This window comes from Micropterus salmoides, unplaced genomic scaffold (genome assembly GCF_014851395.1).
Source record: "Micropterus salmoides isolate LMB-PRFRI ecotype aquatic unplaced genomic scaffold, ASM1485139v1 Ms_hic_scaffold_22, whole genome shotgun sequence".
NCBI lineage: Eukaryota > Metazoa > Chordata > Actinopteri > Centrarchiformes > Centrarchidae > Micropterus > Micropterus salmoides.
In genome coordinates, this window is record NW_024041373.1 from 9,900,500 (window position 1) to 9,922,398 (window position 21,899).

At 40.1% G+C, this 21,899-nt stretch overlaps 2 protein-coding genes across 3 annotated transcripts; both read right to left on the reverse strand.

The window, feature by feature from the left end:
* Nucleotides 1–244: 244 nt before the first annotated feature.
* LOC119916940 (interferon-induced, double-stranded RNA-activated protein kinase-like) lies at nucleotides 245–13,677 on the reverse strand. The gene is made up of 15 exons (XM_038736932.1): nucleotides 13,141–13,677; nucleotides 8,706–8,844; nucleotides 8,460–8,590; nucleotides 8,259–8,382; nucleotides 7,580–7,653; nucleotides 7,341–7,502; nucleotides 7,072–7,204; nucleotides 6,497–6,564; nucleotides 6,316–6,406; nucleotides 5,309–5,373; nucleotides 5,132–5,219; nucleotides 990–1,036; nucleotides 742–861; nucleotides 460–639; nucleotides 245–380 (listed from the first exon to the last, which is right to left on the reverse strand). The coding sequence occupies exons 1-14, from the start codon at nucleotides 13,245–13,247 to the stop codon at nucleotides 480–482; spliced, it is 1,509 nt and encodes a 502-aa protein (XP_038592860.1). The 5' UTR covers nucleotides 13,248–13,677; the 3' UTR covers nucleotides 245–380; nucleotides 460–479.
* Nucleotides 13,678–14,644: 967 nt separating this feature from the next.
* Nucleotides 14,645–21,713, reverse strand: LOC119916938 (interferon-induced, double-stranded RNA-activated protein kinase-like). Of its 2 annotated transcripts, none has more exons than XM_038736928.1 (19): nucleotides 20,977–21,713; nucleotides 20,361–20,487; nucleotides 20,099–20,253; nucleotides 19,878–20,013; nucleotides 19,667–19,743; nucleotides 19,433–19,582; nucleotides 19,168–19,300; nucleotides 18,137–18,201; nucleotides 17,972–18,053; nucleotides 17,520–17,551; nucleotides 17,404–17,446; nucleotides 17,232–17,311; nucleotides 16,958–17,080; nucleotides 16,738–16,866; nucleotides 16,432–16,648; nucleotides 16,209–16,349; nucleotides 15,739–15,843; nucleotides 15,583–15,645; nucleotides 14,645–15,135 (listed from the first exon to the last, which is right to left on the reverse strand). In XM_038736928.1, exons 1-19 carry the CDS (start codon nucleotides 21,081–21,083, stop codon nucleotides 15,001–15,003), a joined length of 2,100 nt encoding a protein of 699 aa, XP_038592856.1. In that variant the 5' UTR covers nucleotides 21,084–21,713; the 3' UTR covers nucleotides 14,645–15,000. The 2 variants fall into 2 exon arrangements, with proteins under 2 accessions (XP_038592856.1, XP_038592857.1); XM_038736929.1 differs by having other exon boundaries at nucleotides 16,958–17,077; nucleotides 20,977–21,712.
* Nucleotides 21,714–21,899: the final 186 nt, after the last annotated feature.

Sequence of the window (21,899 nt, forward strand, 5' to 3'; positions counted from 1 at the left end):
GAAAGAATTTTGGTCACAAGGACAAAAGTCTAAGCTGTACAGAATTATATACTGCACTTCAAGCAGCAGGAAAGCAGCAGCACATTGTCAGGGTAGCTTTTTTTTTCTAAAAAAGCTAAGTAAACCACGGGACATGTCAAATGCTCTTACAACTGAAGTTACATACATTCTCTATCAGCTTTGCCTCAGTCACACACTGCAGAATCTGGTCTCACCTTAAGGTCCCTGTGGATGTGCTTCTTAGAGTGAATATATTCGACTCCACTAATTATTTGTTGAGCAATGCTTAGACTTTCTTCTCTTCTCTTGCAGTCTTGCATAGACTGAGTGTTCTTCTCATCAATCCACTCTTTGAGTGTTTTGGTGTCACATAACTCCATCTGAATATAGAGGAATTTTGAAGATGTATTATCTATAGACCTAGAAAAGAAAGAACAGAAAAAATATTGAATTACTCACCTTGAACTTGACATAAAAAGTTAAGACAAGTTAAGGTGCATCGGGACTTGCCGGTAAGAGCTAGAACTGCTAGCTGAAAAGTCCCATTGGTATCCTGAATCCTCCATCCAAAATGTGTAGTATCTAACGATATTAGGGTGGTGAAGGTCTGATAATGTCCCCACCTCTCTAAGAGATTTCCTGATCCAAAGGAGAACGAGAAAATGAATCAGTAAACAAAGTTCTTGCACAAATACTGCACACGCTACACTGCAGACTGGAACCTTACTACTGTATACTTACTCTTCACGGCAGACAATCTTTACAGCATAAAACCTATCCAGCAGTTTATGCCTTGCTTTGTAAACACAGCCAAAGGCTCCTTTGCCAAGACAGTCCATTGGATCAAAGTCTGAAGTAAACCTGTTGAGAGTAATGCCTATTGTTTAGTCAAAAGGTTAAAAAACACTGAAATGTCTTCTGGATCGTAGATCAATTATTGTGAGAGAAATTTAAGACCATGTAAGTATAAAATACATGTTTTTTATTACCTTGACTCATTTGGACTATTTCCCCTATTCTTGTCTTTGAAAGCATCCTTGGAGAATAAAGAATAAAATAGGTTTATACTTTTGAACCCTGCTCTGATTATTAAGTTGTATACTCTTACTACTCTAAGAACTACAACATACAACATGTCTTCCGCCACATTTAAACAGCCAAGTAGCATATGGCTTTTTGAGTGACTCCCTCTAGGTAGGTGTGTGTGTGTGTGTGTGTGTGTGTGTGTGTGTGTATGTGTGTGTGCGTGTGCGTGTGTGTGGAGAGCTCTCTATTTGCCTTAACTGGGCAAATTAAACTTTCTTGATTATAAAACTAATTATTACTTCCATTCTGTTGCTTTCATCACATACAGAGTAGGCAGAATATAAGAAGATTTTTCTTTTTTTTAAAATAGTAATAATAATAAAACATTTCAAGCCTTTCAAATCACCCAAGGACACATTACAAAACCAGGTATGACAGTTTTTACACAATAGTAGAGATGCACCAATCAATGTGCCGGTGACCTGGATTGGCTGGTTTTCCTGCATACAGGCAAAAACTAATGCTCTGTAAACCTGTGGTGAGGACATCAAGAAGTGGACCAGTGAAGTTGTAGAGGATCTTCAGGCGTGTTTGGACTGCACTGACTGAGATGTTTTCAGAACTGCTATCAACAGTCTGGATGAGTTTGCTGATGCTGTGACATCCTGCATCAGTTTCTGTGAGGACAGCTGTTTACCAACACGGACGAGGGTGAGTTATAACAATGATAAATCCTGGTTTACAGCCAAACTCAGACAGCTAAAGTTGGAAAAGGAGGAGGCATATAGGAGTGGGGACAGGACCGGGTGCAGCGTTAAAGTGCCAATTGGACACTATCCCCCGTGACTCTCCACTCAGCTCCAGCCCCAGTCCACCATCCCCGTCGGTGTGCGTCGGTGTGTCCGTCATTCTGCAATTACACCCCCAAAAGCTAGTCGGCGGTAGCGCGTCCACTGTGTTGACTTTAACCAGGCGAGCAGGCTAATTTCTGGTTTAGCCCTCCACTAACGTGATTGGGGGTAAAATTGTATACATGTGGCTGGTGTAGCCTTTTCAAATGTTATCGACCGAGTGGATCACATTCTGATAGTGAAACGAGTCATTTCGCTCAGGTTGTGACGGTCAAATATATTGATCCACTGTGTTACAGTCACTGTTTTGGCTGCTAGTAAAAGTTACTTCAAAGCACGGGGCACTTCCTGACGGCTTGGAGGCATTGTGAGGCTACCCAGCCGACCAATCACAGTGCTTACGGTCCGTGTCGACTCGACGTGTAGTTACATTTTTGAGGAGGTGTACGTCATGCTACGCCGTAGGTGACGGCGTGGGGTAGGGGTCTACTCAGAGGCTACACCGTCGATTTGACGCAGAAGTATAAATTGCACTTAAACGACTACAGACCCGTTGCCCTGACCTCTGTGGTAATGAAGTCTTTTGAGTGCCTTGTGTTGTCCCACCTTAAATCCATCACAGACCCACCTGGACCACCTGCAGTTCGCCTACAGAGCAAACAGGTCTGTAGATGATGCAGTAAACATGGCCCTTCACTTCATCCTCCAGCACCTGGACAACCAGGAACCTATGCCAGGATCCTGTTTGTGGATTTCAGCTCTGCTTTCAATACCATAATTCCGGCCCTGCTGCAGGACAAGCTCTCTCAGCTGAATGTACCGGACTCCACCTGCAGGTGGATCACAGACTTCCTGACAAACAGGAAGCAGCACGTAAAGATGGGAAAACATATCTCTGATTCCAGGATTATCAGCACTGGTTCCTCTCAATGCTGTGTTCTTTCCCCTCTGCTCTTCTCCCTGTACACCAACAGCTGCACCTCCAGTCAAGCGCCTGAATTTTGCGGATGACACCACCATTGGACATCAGAAAGAGCCCTGCCCCTCCCTCCCCCATCATCCTGCATGACTGCCACTGTCGCCACTGTGGACTTCCTGGGCACCATCATCTCCCAGGACCTCAAGTGGGAGCATCACCTCCCTCACCAAGAAGGCCCAGCAGAGGATCTATTTCCTGAGGCATTTAAAGAAGTTCAGCCTGCCAAAATCAAAAGCCATCATTGAGTCCATCCTAACCTGGTACACCATCACCATCTGGTACGCTGCTGCCACACATTTGTGGCAGGCTGCAGCGTATCATTCGCTCTGCAGAGAAGGTGATTGGCTGCAATCTTCCTTCTCTTCAGGACCTGTACGCCTCCAGGATTATGAGGTGAGCTAGAAAGATTGCAGCTGACCCCTCCCATCCCGGTCACTGTTTCAGACACTCCCCTCTGGCAGGAGGCTAAGGTCCATCAGGACCTAAACCTCTTGCCACAAAAACAGCCTCTTCCCGTCTGCAGCTAGCCTCATTAACAAGGCCCGGGTCCCCCACTGACACCCCCAACCCCCCTTTCAAAAATTGCAAATGTCTCTGCACGTCTAAATTTTACTTAATTTCATATTGTGCATAAACCTGGTACATTGCACATATTTGTTGTTAATTGTTAATCTTTGTTGTTCTATATTGTTTTATTGTCAATTTATATATTTGTGTACACAATATTCTCTTCTGTTGCAACACGTCTGCACAACACAAACCAGAGTAATGCACAAATGTAAATATGTAAATATCTGCCACATTGTTCTTTCTCTGCAAATAGTTGTATTATATTTCTCTATTCTTTTATTATTCTTATATAACTTGCATTTGTGTATTCCATATTTATATATTTCTACATTTATTTATGTCAATTGTATTGTTTGTCTATGTGTAGCACCTTATCACCAAACCAAATTCCTCGTATGTGTAGACCAGTACTTGGCAATAAAGCTCCTTCTGATTCTGATTCTGATTTTCAGCTTGATTGGCCATGACTGCTGACTGGTCAGTATCACATATCCGATCCTGTGCCAGACAAATGTACATGCAGACACCAACAAATGTCACAGCCACACATACATGTGTTTCCCCACACAAAACAATAGATTTTACTTGGGCAGACTGCCCAGGTATATTAACAGTCAAAGCCAAAGTAGGCTATATTTGGCGAAAATTATACGACACTATATTTTGCAGCACTTTGCAGAGAAACAGAGAGAGAGAGAGACATTATCTGGCACATGGCTCTGAACCTCCGGCTTCTGACACAAGAAACAGAGGGCAGAACCCCTTCTGGTACTGGTAAAACATGTGATTGGGCCAGCTCAGTGTCTGTACAGAAAATGAACCAATGGGCCACTACCCTTGCTTTATGGGCTGCTCTTTGGCCCATTTATTTTTAATTAATTAATAAATAATTGGCCTTGATTGAGTTTAAGGTAATTTCAGGTCCTCCAAGTATTAATATTATCTACTCTGTCAGGTAGGATGGTGGTAGAGTGTCTGGAAGTTCGGTGTGTAGGTAGAGTTGTGTGTCATCAGCATAGCTGTGAAAATTGAGGCAATGTTGCTGAATTATGTGTCCAAGAGGAAAAATGCAAGTAATGTACAGTCCAAGAACTGAGCCCTAGGGGACACCTTGGGAAAGGCAAGAAGTCTGGCAAGAAACGGGTGAATCGAAATCTTCCTACAGGTCAGTACGAAATATCTTTTAGGACTGGGGTGATTGCCAGCAGACATTTTTAGACTGGGGAGAAAGGGGGCAGAAAGAAGAGATGCATTTTTCATTTGTGTCAGCAGGGGGCAGAGCACAGGCAGACATGATTTTATCAAAGGAGAGGGCGTGTTCTCAAGAACGCACATATTTGTGACAAGTCTAGTTACAAACTGCTTATTGACAGGGAAGAAAGCAGAAAAACAGCTAACAAGGAAAAGGAGGGGGGTAATATTGAGTGGGCATTTGATGTACCAGCTAGAAGATTGAAATTATTTGCTTTGGAGAAAAAACATCAAATCAGCACAGTTTAGTAGTTGAGTATATTTGAAAAAAAAATCTGGAAACAGGAAAAGTGGTAGAGAAAGAGGGGATGACATGCAGCAAAGGGCCATGGGCTGGATTTGAACCCAGGCCACTACAGGCCTCAACCTTGTACATGGTGCACATTCTCTACCGGATGAGCTACCAGATTTTTCTTTTAACTATCAGATTTTAAGATTGTCATAAAGTGCAGACCTGATCCTTGGAAGAGTTCGATGAATCAGTGAATATTCCTGAACCACTTGTACTCGTTGACATGCCTTGTGATGATGCCAGAGACTCACTAGGAAAATATAATAAGAGGCATAACAACAGCTTTTCAGTATTAAGCTCTACAATGTGATTTAATACTGTTATCAATAAGTGCCTTACAGTGAAGTTGGTGTTGACAACCGAGTTGGTGCATCATCTTCAGACCCAGCTGAACTGAAGGGCATCTATAATTCACAAAAAAAGCGGTTAATTGTTCCAATGTAGCGTCTTCCAAATAAAATGACGTACCTATAGGTACCAAATTCATGCTGCCTGCCGGATCCCTATCTGTACATGCGCAAAAGTGGTCCTGTCTGTCAAAGAAGGTTACCACAAATGTGCCTGTTCATAATTATTTGTGTGTAGTTGTCTGTTCTCATCTCAGGGCGTCAAATGCTGACGCTTTCAGAAAGGCTGACAAAGCATTATTTGATGCAAAAAGTACCCTTCAGCGTCCGTATGACACGCCTCCGGGTGCGTCTATATGACACGACCTGTCTAGACCGGTCTAGACAGGTCGTGTCATATAGACGCAGGTAGCTACTTAGCTATTTTTAGTATAAAAGGAGTTGACAGCTTCCCAAAGTACCTTACCCTAACCCTAACCATTACAGGGGTGTGTGCCTAAACATAAGTCAGCGATTGTATGCATGTCGACCGACTAACCCTACAGCTGAGCTCATCAGCCGCCAGCCTCCTTTGTGTTGCTATATTGTTAGGTTGTTGTCATTATTGGAAATTTAAAATTTACTGTTGAATATCTAAAGTATACTCCTATTACATCATAGGGAACAGTTTCATCTCCAGTGAAAAAAAAATTGTTATCTCGATATGAAAGAGTTAGCTGGATCATTTTGAATAGGCAGATTTGCAGTAACCTTCTTTGACTGACAGAACCACTTTTGTGCATGTGCAGAACGGATCTTGCTGGCAGTATGGATTTGGCACTGACAGTACCCTCTTGAAAAATAAAGTAGATTAATGTGAAATAGTGAAACACAAATATGGACCCAAACTAAACTTTCTTGCTCTTGCAAGGCTGCTACTAGCCTGCTGCAGTCTTGCAGACTGTTACAAGAGAATTTGCTTAACCTACTAAATATTTTAATAATTATGAGAGAACAGACCTGAACCTTGGAAGGGGTTGATGAATCTGTGAATATTATTGAGGCACTTGTGCTCATTGGTGTGCATTGTGATGATGAGTCATGTGACTCCCTAGGGGAATACAATGAGAGACATAAGTACAGCTTTCTCAGTATTTAACATCATAGTCTGCTCTCCTACTAATAACATTAAGTGCCTTACAATGAAGCTGATCGTGCAGACAACGTAGGTGGTGCACCATCTTCCGACACTGTTGATCTGACGGACACCTGAAATGCACAGAAAGGTGTTCAACATACTCTTATACATAATTATTCAATGTTAAATGCCATTCATTCCATTTCATTCAAATTTAAAAGTAGCTGGGGATAACATCTCCTGCCACCTGCTAGTATTAGGAAATATCACTAACTAACACCTGGTTAAATATGCAAAAAACAAAGTGCAATACCTGGAATGAAAAAACAAAAAACTAAATGCATTGCTTATATATTCTATGACAAGGGCTTTCAAATAAAAGCATCTAGGCTGTGGTGAATATAACACAACACAATTCAAAAGCACCACAAACTACAACCTCAGAAATTATCATAAAATTGGATCAATACCTCTCTAAAACAGTTTCAACAAAAACTGAATATTATAACCTTCACGAAAGGTAGGATTTATGGCAGAACCATTGTACTCGACTACATTATTTTTAGGTAGGTGTACCTAACAAACTCGCAACTGAGTTTATATTTGATGATATAAAGGGTGTAGAAAATATAAAATACCTTGCTGTCATAGTCTGACTGTTCTTGAAGAGCAGACCAGGCCAGCCGAGCTGCATTTTGTCTGGCTTCCTTCACTGTCTTACCCTCACCTTCGGGGTACTCCTTTTTGTCGATCATCAATTTGTAGAAAAATCTATGTTGTGTTTTAAAAACGGGGAAAGAGTTTAGAACTTTGTGTTAACGTTTTAATGTTGTTTACAAGTAAACATCGATTAAGAGTTAGCATAGTGTGTCTGTAGTGTCTATTCAGGTTAAAAGTTCATACTCACATTGGGTTATCAGGTGAGCCGCATCGCCTCTCTTCAATGTATGAATGGCAGCGCTTTGTTTTCTGACAGTAGTGGTTGACAATTCCTATGTAATTTGTCTCTGTTTGTCTCCCTATGTCTCTGTAAATGTGTGACTTCACACTGAGGCGCCTTATCTTGTCACTGTAATAAACAAGTAACATTTCACACTGGTGAAGACATGAAAATTAAACAATGCATTACTGTTGTGATTTACTCACCAAATATCAAAGAGATTTGGATTGCGTTCCTCCTGTTGTTGAGTTGATGTACAGTTGTATTTCTCATCTGCAGTCTTGTACAATACAAAAAGTAAAATGTTGAGATGGTTCACACACTCGACTGTGGCCTTCTGAGTATGTGACACCCTACAACACAAGCAGTGTTTCCCACATATAGACTTTACTTGGGCGGGCTGCCCAGGTGTATTAGGCAGCCCATTTTAACATTCTGCAGAGAAACACAGAGAGAGTTGTTATCTATTAGGTTAGAAGACTTGGACACGGTGGATATTTTACAAGCACGGACCAAGTAAAGTAACAGTGACCAGTGCAGATGTCAATCATTAGCTACCACGTTGGTTTTGTTTTGATTGGCTCATTAACAGGCCTCCTTAATATGTGGTGCACCTGCTGCTGAAAACAGAATTGCGGGGGGGGGGGGGGATCCAGAAGACGGGTTCTGTGTGTGAGTGAGGGGAAAAGAGAACTGAAGGGAAAGAGAGCAGATTCACTTGGTGAGTAAACACTAATTAGGTGGAGAATGAAATAAGCTACTAGAAATACTACACCAACCCCCTGTGAGGCCGCTGCTGCCCAAGTTGTCTGTCATTCTGTGGGAAACACTGATAGGTTTTTAGGCCTATGATTAAGACAGCAAAAACTAATGTGTATTACTTACCTCTGTAGTTTTATTGCCACATATCCTATTATATACAAGCTCTGCTGCGTTCGCCTTAGCTTCCCTCTTTGTTTTCCCAGTGACAGCTGGATACTCCTTATCACCAACCACAAAGCTACAGCATCTATTAGCATAAAAAACTTTTATTTAGTACACTCGTGACAAAATAGATAAGAATGTGGGTGTAGTTAGGAAGCTTACGGAGTAGCATTAAATCGTCCGGGTCTTGTTGACTCCACAGCTTTTATAGTCACCCTGTTCTTCTGACCATATTCATGGAGCCAACTTATATAGTTGATGTTGGATGCAGAAGCTTCTGTAGCATTTTCTGTCTGTCAAAATGATAACAAATACTTCAAGGACACATTTGCCATCAACTGGTATTTTGCTTTTAGATACCTACAATCCAATATTCTCTAGTTAAGTAAAAAGGAACAATAATCTTACTGAGTCAACTGAGTCCTGATATTTGTTCTCCAACAAGCATTTCAGGGCGTTTTTAGCTGCATTCCGTTTGGCTTCTTTCTTGTTCCTTCCCACACCATCGGGATAGAATTTACCATTTAGGACTGCCCTCTGGGTGAATCTGTAGAGGAATACATTTGTTGTCAGGCAAGCTGACTTAAAATGATGTTGGTGGGGTTGGTGTGCATTTAATTACATGAATCTGCACATTAGACCCCAACCGATACGAGGTTTTGTAGATAAATCGGTATCAGTGTTTATAAGAGCCAATAAATGACGATTAAAAAAGAAACGTAGAGACGGAAGACAGATCCTTCAATCATGTTATGAGTGTTGTTTTTGCATAGTTTGTCCACCAGATGGCACTCTGCACCACACGTGTTTGGTTTAGTAGACATAATCAGGTATACTTTTGTTCAAAGTACTATTTATAACAATAAAATTATTTTTAATTTATTTTTAAATTGGATTATGTCATGTTATGTTGTATTGGTGAGGTCTCATAATTATACAGAAAACTACGCACAAAACGTCCAAGGACCCTACTAAAATGTATGGAATTATCAGATGTGGCGAAGATTTACGTGTAATATGCGTCTTGCACATAGGTGTGGCAAAATGGCTCACTAGTGCCCCCAACAGAGCAGCCCCCGTGACACATTTCACCGACGTGTACAAACATTTTGTGGCAGATGTACAATATCATGTCCATACATACAAAAAAGCCTCCTGGGGTGATGCCCTAAACCCAACAGGACAAGACATCTACATGTCAGTGTTCAGTTATAGTCATAGCGCCACCTACTGGCAACAGAAAGTAAGCCGTGTGTGACAATCATCATGTGATTTACATGACATTTCACTGTGTTCCACACTTCATGTACTGGTACACAACGTATAATTCACAGGCAGGGCTCCAGAGGGCGACCAAAAAAAATCTGTCCAAGGTGACAACATTTTTTTCTTGGTCACAAAAACTCACTCGTGGAAGAAAATGAGAGCCATTTAAAAACACATAACTATGGTGCACATACCCACGCATTTATGTGTTGGTGGTTTTTATGTTCCACTGTGTTGACTTCTGCCGGTGAGCCGGCTAACTTCTGGTTTAGCCTTCTGCTAACTTGAATGGGGGTAAAATAATAACTGTGTGGCTCTTCTAGACTTTCCAAATGTTATTGACTGAATAGATCAAATTCTGACAGTGAAATGAGTCATTTCAAGGGTTTGTGATGCTCAAAAAAAAGTATCCACCATTTTACAGCAGCTCATTTGGCCACTACTAAAACTGGCTTCAAAGCACACAGCTCTTCCTGGGAGCTTAAAGGAAATGCAATGCTACCAAGTCGACCAATCACAGTTCTTGCAGTGTGTGTCGCCACGACTTGCGCAAGTGCTGCATGTAGGGTAACCAACTGCATTGCTCTGATGCAGTACTGTAAATTGGCAGTTCTTCACCTGGGATTGGCTCTGAAGGTGTGTGTGCTTCAATTGAAAAGTTTTAAATTTTTGAGCACCTAAATTTTGTAGCGGTGCACCTAAATGAAAAATGCAGGTGCAACAGTGCAACCAATGCAAAAAGTTACTCTGGAGCCCTGACAGGTGTTCTCTAGTGCCTCTAGGGCCCTTGCTACTTCACGAATGAGGGCCCTAGAAGTGCTAGAGAAAACCATCGGTAACACGCAGTCATCGCTGCTTGCAGCTTTAATCTTTGTTTATGTTATGTGTTTCTGAAAAGAAGAAAGAAAAGAATTTCACATTTCAAAATCCTAATTTATCAAAATCGGTCACAAATATGCCATCTCTGTTAGGCTCTACTGCACACTACCACATTCAGCCTCCAGGAGCCAATAATCATCCTTGTTCTGACTAATGTGGGAATCCACCAGGACACTCACACACTAGGGTTCAACTGTGATCACATTCATAGGCTGAAATTGTACTACTACATTTTTCCAAACACTTTATTCAAGAACAATTTTGAGGTACTATAATAGGTCAAACTGATTTCATTCCAATATGTTATCTGCTGCAATTAAGGAACTTTATCAACCCATTCTGTTCTTTACAAAAATCAGTATGACCTTTAACAGCTTATACTCCTCCCATCCACCTTTCTCCGCACATGAAGTATAATTCCTGTGCAGTTTGTTCACATAGTATGATGAAAAATGCCAGTTAAGGGGGTGTTACCTAATGTCATCGACCAATGCTGCCTAAACAATGTTAGCGCTATGCCTGTGTCATTGTCGCATTGAATGAAGCCATTTCTGAGTGGTCTTTTTGTGGCCAGCCTAAGGCACACCTGTGCAATACCCATGCTGTCTGATCAGCATCTTGATATCCCACTCCTGTGAGGAGTGGGATATCAAGATAGATTATCTCGGCAAAGGAGAAGTGGTCACTAACAGACAGATTTGTGAACAATATTTGAGAGAAACAGGCCTTTCTTTACATAGAGAAAGTCTTAGATCTTTGAGTTCAGCTCATGATGAATGGGGGCAAAAACCAAAGTGTTGCGTTTATAATTTTGTACAGTGTACATACTCACCTTGCGCATACATACATACTTACAAATGACAGTATGTATGTTAGGGCTGAACAATGTAGGAAAATAATCTAATTGCAATTTTTTTTTTTTACTAATATTGCGATTTAATATGCAATTAACTTTTTAAGCTCTTTACCTTCTGTATTATTAAAAATGGACAAGCAGTAAATCAGTGTATAGTCTGACCAACACAATATTGATATATTATATATAGGCCCTATACATTATATTGATATTTGATAGATAGAACTACACTGTTCTTTCTTGTGGGTCAGGCTTGTGTTATGATGAATTAGGTAAAATTATTATTATGAGTAATGGTGGAGAAGATATACCAAATAATAATATGAGAAAGATAATTTGAGTCAAGTTATGGCATTAAATAATATAATATAATATAATCAGGTCGGCCTACTTGGTGGTTGAACCCACAGTTCAACCAGCAATTAATGCATCTTTATCTCATTCAAATCTCCTAGGAGTCCATCTTTCTTTATCCCAGTAAGCAAACAAAAAATACTCAGTTTGAGGTTCAATTCAAAAGTTGGACAACGAAAATAAAATCACGTGACGCCTCTCGTGTGTGACAAGTTTAGTAATTCTCCGACAACACCGGAGTTCCCCGCCACCGCTGCCTTCGATGCTGGTGAGCAGCGCACCGGCTGTAACTTGGGACATTCCGGGCCTCTTTCAGACTTTCGGAGTTTGGTTTGAAACGCTGTTTCACAGATATTTTCTGAGCTGACTGGTGTCTGTGTGTGTGACGCAGGTGCCGATCGCCACAATGCGCTTACCTTACTACACGTGTCTTTCTGTTGTGCATTTTTCCTGTCCGTCAAAGTCGCAGATGGCCCCACGATTTCACCCACCAGGTTACCTGCGGGTGGCGGGTGCTACTTTCATTCCCTCTGTGACACTAAAGTTTATGTAGTGTCAGCATCTGTCAAGCTTAAGGCCATTGTACAACAAGAAGGCAAGGTACAGCGTAACGTGCAGACAAAGCATCAACTTCATCAAATTTCGTTTTATTACATCACGATAATATCGCAAATGCAATTAATCGTTCAGCCCTAATGTATGTGCATGACAGTATAGTGAAGTATTCAGTTTTGGCCTAGGCGGCCTCTCATAGATGCCACCAACTTAATCATCTCCATTACACCCTACAGAAGAGATGTTAACACAAACCCTTTACACACACAGGCAATAAAAAAAGTGATTCATTTCATAAAAATAAAATAAAAACTACACATAGCCCCTTAAAAATGACTGTTATCTGTAAGAAAAGGGGCGGTGATGGAGCAATGGAGAAGATGCCTGCCTTTGGTGTGAGAGACCCGGGTTCAACTCCCCACTGTGACCCATGCACCAATGTGTCCCTGAGCAAAACACTTAACCCCTAGTTGCTCCAGAGGCGTGTGACCTCTGACATATATAGCAATTGTAAGTCGCTTTGGAGAAAAGCTAAATGTAAATATTATTTTGAAGGCGAGCCGTCTCTGTTTCCGGTTTTAGACTTCCTTCTTCAATTTCCATTGTACAAGTTGGGTAATGCAACAAGCCGACGCTTTGGTGCGCTAAATTGCACTGCACGTCTTCATTCAATGCGATAATAACACAGGTATAGCGCTAATATCGTTTAGGCAGCATCGCTTTGGAAAAATAAACTCACATACATTAGCACAAGTAATGTCGGACAATGAAATTAGGTAATATCCCTTTAACTGGCATTCTTCATCATACAATGTGAACTGTAGATGAATAACTATTATTATACTTCAATCAATACAGTCTATGGTGACAAGTCATTGTGGACAAATATGCAAGGTAACCTCTGTTAAACCTCTGAAATATTGCTCAACTCACGTTTTATTATGGTCAGGGCCAACAGAGCCGAGATCCTCATAGTCCACCCTAAGGCGTTCTTTCAATGCATAGTCATGTAGTTGAGCTACGTAGTTTCCAGTTTCCATTGTAAAGATGTCGAGATTCAGCTACACAGCATCTTCTGCCTTATCTTAACGCTGTACCATCTGAAGTCCGTGCTCTCAGTTACGTTTTTTTTTTTTGCACTCAGTTAAGTTTCGATTTCTTTGTGTAAACGTCATTTACGTAGCGCAGCGTCATTTCTCTGAACACGTGTAAAAGAATGCTGGCAAATTATAGAAAACTGTCGTTCGTCACAAGTTATCAATAACCGAACTGCTGTTTTGTTATAGTTTGCGCAGAATTAAATTCTGTCCAGTAGTGACCACAACTCAGAAAGGGGTACCTCCTACACCTACGGTCACACCATGTCTCAGCAGGGCCATGACCACAGGGCGAGCGGGTCCAGGCTGCCACAGGTCCTCAAAGTTATTCCCTCCGATTTGTTTCTTGAAAAAAATAGGTTATTAAAAGAGCTTCAACCTAATCCATTTAGTAAATTTCCTTCAGTCTGAGTCACAACCTACTAATATACTATTTTGCTGTATTCTTGAATACAAATTCTTGACTAGTGTAATCAGATGCAGTAATTGTCTCCTGACAACATAAACGGATTTAGACCATAAGACATTTCCTGGTTTATTGTCTGTAGCCCACTGCAGTGCCAGCACTGCCAGCATCTCCAGAGGGTACACCACAAACACTGGATGCACACATACAAAACACAAGTGCAGCTACATGTTATACACTGGATCCACCGGTATACTATGACAGTGGTGTTCAACGTGTTATTATTTTTTTTAAAGCTGTGTTCATTTGACTTCTTACCTCTTAAACCTCAATAATCTTCTCAATCATCTCAAAGATGGCCTAATCATCTGGGATAGTTTCTGATTTTCCCTGTTCCTGGCTCCTGACATCCCTGTAAAAATGCATCTGTAGAGTGATGCTGAATCAGTGGCTAGTCATTAACGGTTTGCTTCTGACCTCTAACTGGCTTGCAAGGCTGCAGTGGTGGAAGACCTCAATGGTTTTCCTGCAGTCCGAAGCTTAAACTTGAATCTTGACTGAATATACATTTTACAAAGGAAACAGACTGTGGCCAAATCTACAGTAGAAATGTTGAGGCATTGCTTGGAGGTAAAGTACTTACTTGTCAAGCTTGAATGAAGAATAAAAAAAGAATATTCATATTTCAAGTGTAATTTTCCTATATTTCTCGAATGCTGAATATTCATATCTGTACATGTTTGCCTTGCACTCATAGTGTTGGGACTCAATGACGTATCACGTGCAAGTATTCGGTACATGAATGGGATTTTCTGGAAGTTGGCGTCCATAACTCGGAGCTGATAAAATTCCCATCCACACTCATTTGTGAGTCTACTCATCCACTAAAATCCACAAATTATATTAAATACAACAGTAGGAACCTTACAGAAGATTAATGAACATCACACCCTTTGTTTAATTTTCCAACTCATGCTATTCATTACAAAGCAAAGGGTGTAATGTGACATCACCTTGAACACATTTCAATACCCGCTGACAAAGTAATTATCCAGGACATTATTTGTTAAAAGTGAATGTTGCATTCCTTGATTATAAAATGCACGAGGTTGTGTCTCTTCCCATCAAGTACCAATTATGATACATTTTGCACTATCAGTTCATGAAGACACTTCCCATGGCATTCAAAAACGTCCAAGTACAAGTACTATGGAACAGACTGCGGAATAAACAGTCATGCTTGTGATGACTGATGCTTTCGCCTATTGTTCAAGAATTTCCCTGCAATAATCAGATAGTCCTACTTTCACAACGCATTTCTTTAAGCGTAAGTGTATGACTGCACTCTTCCAAGTCCATCTTTAGTTTACTTGCTTCAGGTCGGTCTTCTGGCTTCATACACAGTGTGGACTTTATAATTCGGTCCTGTAACAAACAAAACAACAATAAGAACAGCTATTGTGAAATCCATGATATCAACAAATGCAGCCAGTGTCTTTGAGGCTCCACTTCCCTCCACTCCCTCAAGCTGACTTTACTTGGGCAATCTAACAAAATAAACCTTTTCCCCAAACAGTCATCGGTCCTGCTCGATATTTTACATTGCCATTACATGATAGACAACATCAACAGTCTTGTTTTGGCTCCTCATCTTTGAGACTTCACCACGGGCAATTGAAATGAAACAAAAGATGGAAGTTCGAAAAATAGCCTTGTTTGCATTAGAGCCTTTTTTTTGTTTGTTTATGTCACCACATCATATCACCAGAAGGGCAGTCTCACTACTGCTGTTCTGGTGAGCATCACAAATGACTGCAACCCTGCAGAAAATACAGTTTCATGAGTCAAGCAGAAGAAAGAATGCTCGTGTACCTCCAAAGAAAAATTGTGTGAGAATCCTTGAGGAAGTTTCTGGTTTCTGGCATCATCCCAAATCTGGAAGCCATGAAGTGATAAAAAGAAGAAACAAAGCAGTTACTAGTTAGCAGTTAATATTGGCATATATAGCATGATTTTTGGAAAACTCACAGCTTTCCTTTCGTGGCTGGTAGAGAGGTTCCAAAGGAGTTCAAAATATATCAATCCCAAAGCAAATATATCCACTTTTCGGTCATATATTTTGTTCCCGCTCCTCTGTCATAAAACAAAAACACAATATCAACAAAAAGCACTTCAGGTCTATAGCACCAGCAGTGGTTAAATGTCTGACTTTCTTTTCCTTAATGTCTGACTTTGACAACCAATATTTAAACACATTATATTACATTAAATCAGACCTAAAAATGGGTAAAACTGACATAACTTAAAAAATTGGTTCTTTTTCTTTCAAGTAGCTGTGAAGCATGATAACACACTTATGTGGTCCCACTTTTAAATGCTGTTAACACCACAAATGAAATCCTAGTAGTGGTTCAAATCTCCTCTAATGTCTCCCTCTGACAATGAATAGTTAACAATACAGAAGAATCTAAAGTTACTGTCAGCATAGACCATCTCACTTGCTCAGGAGCCATGTAAGATGGGGTTCCTTTGTACACAGTTCTCTCGATCACGTTCTCAGCATCGTCATTCTCAGCAGTGACCAGGCCAAAGTCTCCAATCTTCACTTCCCCATCCAGTCCAAACATGATGTTGGCAGGCTAACCACAGGAAAGACATAAACAAACATGTAGCTTCCTGATTGATGTGAGGTAATAAATGACCTTATTCACTTGGTCTCACCTTCAGGTCTCTGTGGATGAGCATCTTGGAGTGGATGTATTCGACCCCACTGACTATTTGCTGAGCAATGGTTAGACTTTCTTCTCTTCTCTTGGTGTTTCGCAGAGATTTCTTTACATTCTGAATATTCTTCTCATCTATCCACACTCTAAGCGTTTTGGTGTCACACAACTCCATCTGAATATAGAGGTACTTTACAGATGAATTATCAGTCGACCTAGAAAATAAGAACAGAGAAACCGTGAAATGGCATACCTTTGTGTTAAGTAAAGAAGTAAAGAACTGTAAGAAACAAGTGTCTCTTACTGCGAACTGCTGCAACTGTCAGCTGCGCTGTCCCTTTCGTATCCTGAATCCTCCAACCAACAGGTGTAGTATCGAACAATGTTGCAGTGCTGCAGGTCTGATAACGCCATCACCTCTCGTAGTGATTTCCTATTCCAAAGGAGAACAAGAACATGGTTCAGATAATGGACATTTCCACTGATTTACCATGACATCTATAACTTATTCACCCGTGACTTACTCTTTGCAGCGGACAATCTTTATAGCATAATTCCTTTGAAGGAGTTTTTGCTTTGCCTTGAAAACATGACCAAAGGCTCCTTTGCCAAGGCACACTATAGAGTCATATTCTGATGTAAACCTGCTGAGATGAACAAGGTATAAAGGTCACTATCCATATATGAATTTTTATGAATGTAAAAAAGTCTTTCTGATAGAATATGAATTAACAGACCACAAACTAAAAGGCCAGGGCAGTGCTTAAAGAAGGTATTCAATGTTTTCATATTCCATACCTGGAGATCACTGACTTGTTTGTCGTTTTTCCACTCTGAATATTTACTGGATTCTTGCCATTGAAATTAGGCATTATGTCCTTAATGAATAACAAAAGTCATGATATAGAGTTTAAATGTTAAACAAAAACCAACAAGATAAACTAGCATGATAAATATCTCCTTACTTTACCTCTTTGCTGTTTCGTTTGGCGTTTGGGAAATTTGCTGCAATTCTGACAACACAAGAATAATTATAAATCAGGTGAAGTACTGTAGCTTTACAGTGGGTCTCAAAAGACGGCTTACCTTATTTTGGGCTTCACATCAGGACTTTGAATCTTTGTAATGGGGAGTAAGATAATATAGCAAATCAAATTAAAGCATACATACATTTAAAATCCATTATATGAAAGGGAAAGAGTCCTAAAGTCTTCCAGTACTTCTCAGTGCAATGCCCAAAATGTGATTTAATTAAGATGTGTGCTGAGAACTAGAATAACTTCTCTGGAATTACTGACACACTCTTGATCTTGTAATATTATTGCTTACTTGTTTGCGCTCATCAAATACATGTGTCACTCCCAGGAATTACTACAAAGCATTCTGGTAATGTATCGGAGTAATCAAGGTCAGTTAAATAAAACTGGCTTAACCTAAGAGGTAAATGAAAGCAACTCAATGTAACTTCTGCAACAAACTGAGCATTACAAACTAGTAAGCCATGACAGTATTAAAGGATTACATAGGAAATAACAGACCTGATCTTTGGGAGGATTTGATGAATTGGTGAAAACCACTGAGTCACCTGTAGTAGCTGGCACGCATTCGGATTTTCTGTCCCTTTGTGAATACAATGTAACAAATTAGTAATATTCTCAACATCAGACTTTATTATGTGTTGTACTCCTCAGTCAGTGCCTTACGGTATGCTTGGTGGTGTGGACAGCCTGGCTGGTGAAGCATCAGACACAGCTGACAAGAAAGACAACTGGAAGCACAAAGGAAGTGTTTGGCTGTTACATAGTACCATGTTTTTTTTAGTAACTGATGCTCTCTGGCATGAGGTGCAACATAAGTGTTAGCATAACATTGATGTGGTATTTTACTGTTTCATGAGTTATGATGTTAAACCACAGAGGTTTAAAAGAGCCTTGTCTTGTAATCTGCTGCTACCACTGCTTACAACAACAATGCAGTCAATGTAAATGTATGTATTTTTCATGTGGTTAAACATTATTTAAAAATTATTGAGGGGGTGGATGTTGAGCAGAGCTAAAGTTGTATGAACATGATGATGTGGTGACACAAACAAAAAAAAGGGCTCTCATGCAAGCAATGCTATTTTGCTAACCTGCATCTTTTGTTTTATTTCAATTGACAAAATTGACAAAAATGAAATCCACTTTTTCGGCTTCTAAAGGGGGATATAACAGAAAAAGTTTGACAACCACTGCTTTAACCCAATCATCTACACCGCATATTTGGAAGCAAAAACAAGGTGAACATCATTATCATCAATCACTGCGCTGTGAATGTGTTTGCATGCACAATCATGCTAAATATAGTGGTACACAAAATTACATTAATAATAGACAGAATGTGTAGTAACTGTAATGCTCATCTTGGTTCTGAATTCAGAATAAATGGTTAAAATGATATGGTTGAGGGCTATTTCTGCTGTATACTTGAAGCCAGATTTGAACAATTATTGTGATGTGTGACACAAATTGTAAAAACATTTTCAGTCGACATGGTGGTTACAGAAAAAAGAATATTTACTGGTCTTGCATGTTTTATAGTAAGGGGTTTTTAAGGAAGGTAAGCTGTGGTGGCTATAGTTTGTAAAAGGTACAGGAAAAGTATGCAATGACCCTACTCAAAATTTACAAGGTGGCATATAAATAATAATCACATTTTATTTTATCATATCAAAACAACAGAAAATATCAAATACCTTGCTGTTCCAGTCTGATTGCTCTTGAAGAGCAGACCACGCCAACCGAGCTGCATTTTGTTTGGCTTCCTTGATGCTCTTACCCTCACCCACAGGGTAGTCCTTATCGTTGATCACCAACTTGTAGAAAAATCTTTGGGTTTTTAAAGAGAGGAAATATGTGGATCATTGTGTTAACATTTTGATATTGTTTATAAATCAGCGTCAATCAACAGTTTTCTTAGAGTGTCTATAGTGTTTATTCAGGTTACAGAGTCATACTCACTGTGTGTTATGTGGTGGACCGCATCTATTCACTAGGACGTAATCCTGGGAGCGCTTTGTGGCCTGACAGTAATGGTTGACAAGTCCTACGAAATTTGTATCTGTAAAACCTTCGTCTGTTGATCTCACGCTCAATCTCTTGGTCTTATCACTGTAAAACCCAAAAAAATGTCAGAACATTTCATAACCAAACACAATTAAACAGAAACGATGTGTTGCCACTGTTTGCGCTTACCAGATGTCTGACACATTTTGTTTCAATTCTTGCTCTGGTTGGCTTAACACTGCAATGCTGTATTTCTCCTTGCCAGTCTTTAAAACAAAAAAAGCATGGTTTTATTATGATTCTCTGATCAGAGAGCAGCTTGTGTAACATTTGAAAAATCCCTCTGCACTTTCTAGGACTTTTATTAAGCCATGAGAAACCAGTGTGTATTACTTCTTACCTCTGTAGTTTTACTGCCACATGTCGTTTCATGTATATCATAATATACAAGCTTGGCTGCTTCCTCCTTGGCTTCCCTCTTTGTTTTCCCGTAGGCAGGTGGATACTCCTTATCACCAACCACAAAGCTACAGCATCTAACATTATACAAACTTTATTTGTCACATTTTTAAATTGCAAGTAAACAACTAAATAAGAACTTGGATGTAGCGTGAGACTTACTGAGTGCCGATATTTGGACCCAGTCTTGTTGACTCCACAGCCCTTATAGTCACCTTCTTTTTCTGGCCATATTCATTGAGCCAGCATATATAGTTGATGTTACGGACACTGGTCTGATGAACTGGTGCAGGAGACACTTCTGTTGCATTTTCTGTCTGTGAAAATGACAAATGTATGACATGGACGCGTGTTAACTGAACTTCTATACTTTAGAATATAAAAATCCACAGCCAAAGTCAATAAAGTGGTATAATAGTCTTACAGAGTAAAGTGGTTCCTCCTCCAAGCTTTTCAGGGCATTTTTAGCTGCATTCTGTCTGGCTTCCTTCTTGCTCCTCCCCACACCATCAGGATACACCTTACCATTTAGGACTGCTCTAAGAGTGAATCTGAGACCAAATTATGATAAAACATTGTTCAACAGGCAAGATGAAGCAAGGTGTGATGGAGGTTGCATTACAAAAACATGAATCTGCATACTTTATTAACATCCCTAGGAGGTGAAGTTATTATTGATTTATTCTACATTTTCCTACTGCTTTTTTCCACAGGAGTCTTCCATACAGAAAACAATGAGTAATGCATCAACTCAATGTTGAAGGTATGTTAACTTGATGTTACATCGTTACGTTAAGTGCATGTGTGGTTTAAATGTGGTAACACCTGACAAAGTGCGTTAATGAGTGGAAACACTGAGAAAGCACTGATAAACATACACCTGGGGACACCTACTTTATGATTTGTCTGCAAACAAAAACCATGGGAAAATACTATCCTCCTATTCCATAAGGGTCTATGCTATTAAAATCTCTTGAAATCCAACAGTAACGCATGACTTTGCAGGTCGTAAATCCCATCAGTGAAATGATTCAACTCACGTTTTAATGTGGTCAGGGCCAACAGATCCAACGTCCTCGAATATCAGGTCCGTGCGTGTTCTCTGTGCATACTCGTTTAGTTTAGCTACGTAGTTTACCGTTTCCATTATAAACGTACTCAACGGTCGGAATGTCAACTAAAATTAAAAGCAAATAAGAGAACAAAGTGCAATTGACATGTTTTCCATTTTCATCTCAACTCTGCTTCCATGTCTTTGAACGTCTGGGCCCAGCTTCCATTCAGCCTCACCCGCTGTTAGGTTTCGTTTTCTCGGTAAACGTCACACAACATGGCACCTTCAAATTATATCAGAAACAGTTAAGCAAACATCAACCAAGCGGGAGCTAACGCCTCGTTAAGATGTCAAACTGGTAACGTGTTAGCTTAGTATACTGTCAAATCGAAGCTGTTAGTTTTGGCCAGCAACTGTTATGCGTTTATCGGTGGTGCTCTGCCTTGTTATGAACTGCGGTCTGGTGGCGAGCCGTCATTTGGAGTGCACACGTATTCCGACCATTATGGTAAATGTATTGAAACAGCCCTGAGCGAGCTGACGGCAGAGTTAGCGGCTTTATTCTGTCACAATTCTCACTGTCAATTTCCAAATGCAAGCGCTGTAGCATGAAAGTCTTACCTGAAGAAAGACTATGACATTTAAACTGTACGCGTGGCGAGCACAAACGAGACAATATAATTTATGAAATTGCTTCGGACTTCGCGCAAGGATACACGTGTGACTACGTCCGGTTTTCAAAATAATGTGTTTATACAAATTATACCAAATATCAGGAAATGCATGGTATTTGCGTAGTATTTTCGCAGGAAGTATAAAACATGTTAACTATGGCCCTTAAAAGTAAAAAAAATGTCAGGGAAAATCAAGCTTGTTTACCAGCATGTTTATGGCTTTCTTTCTAGGACT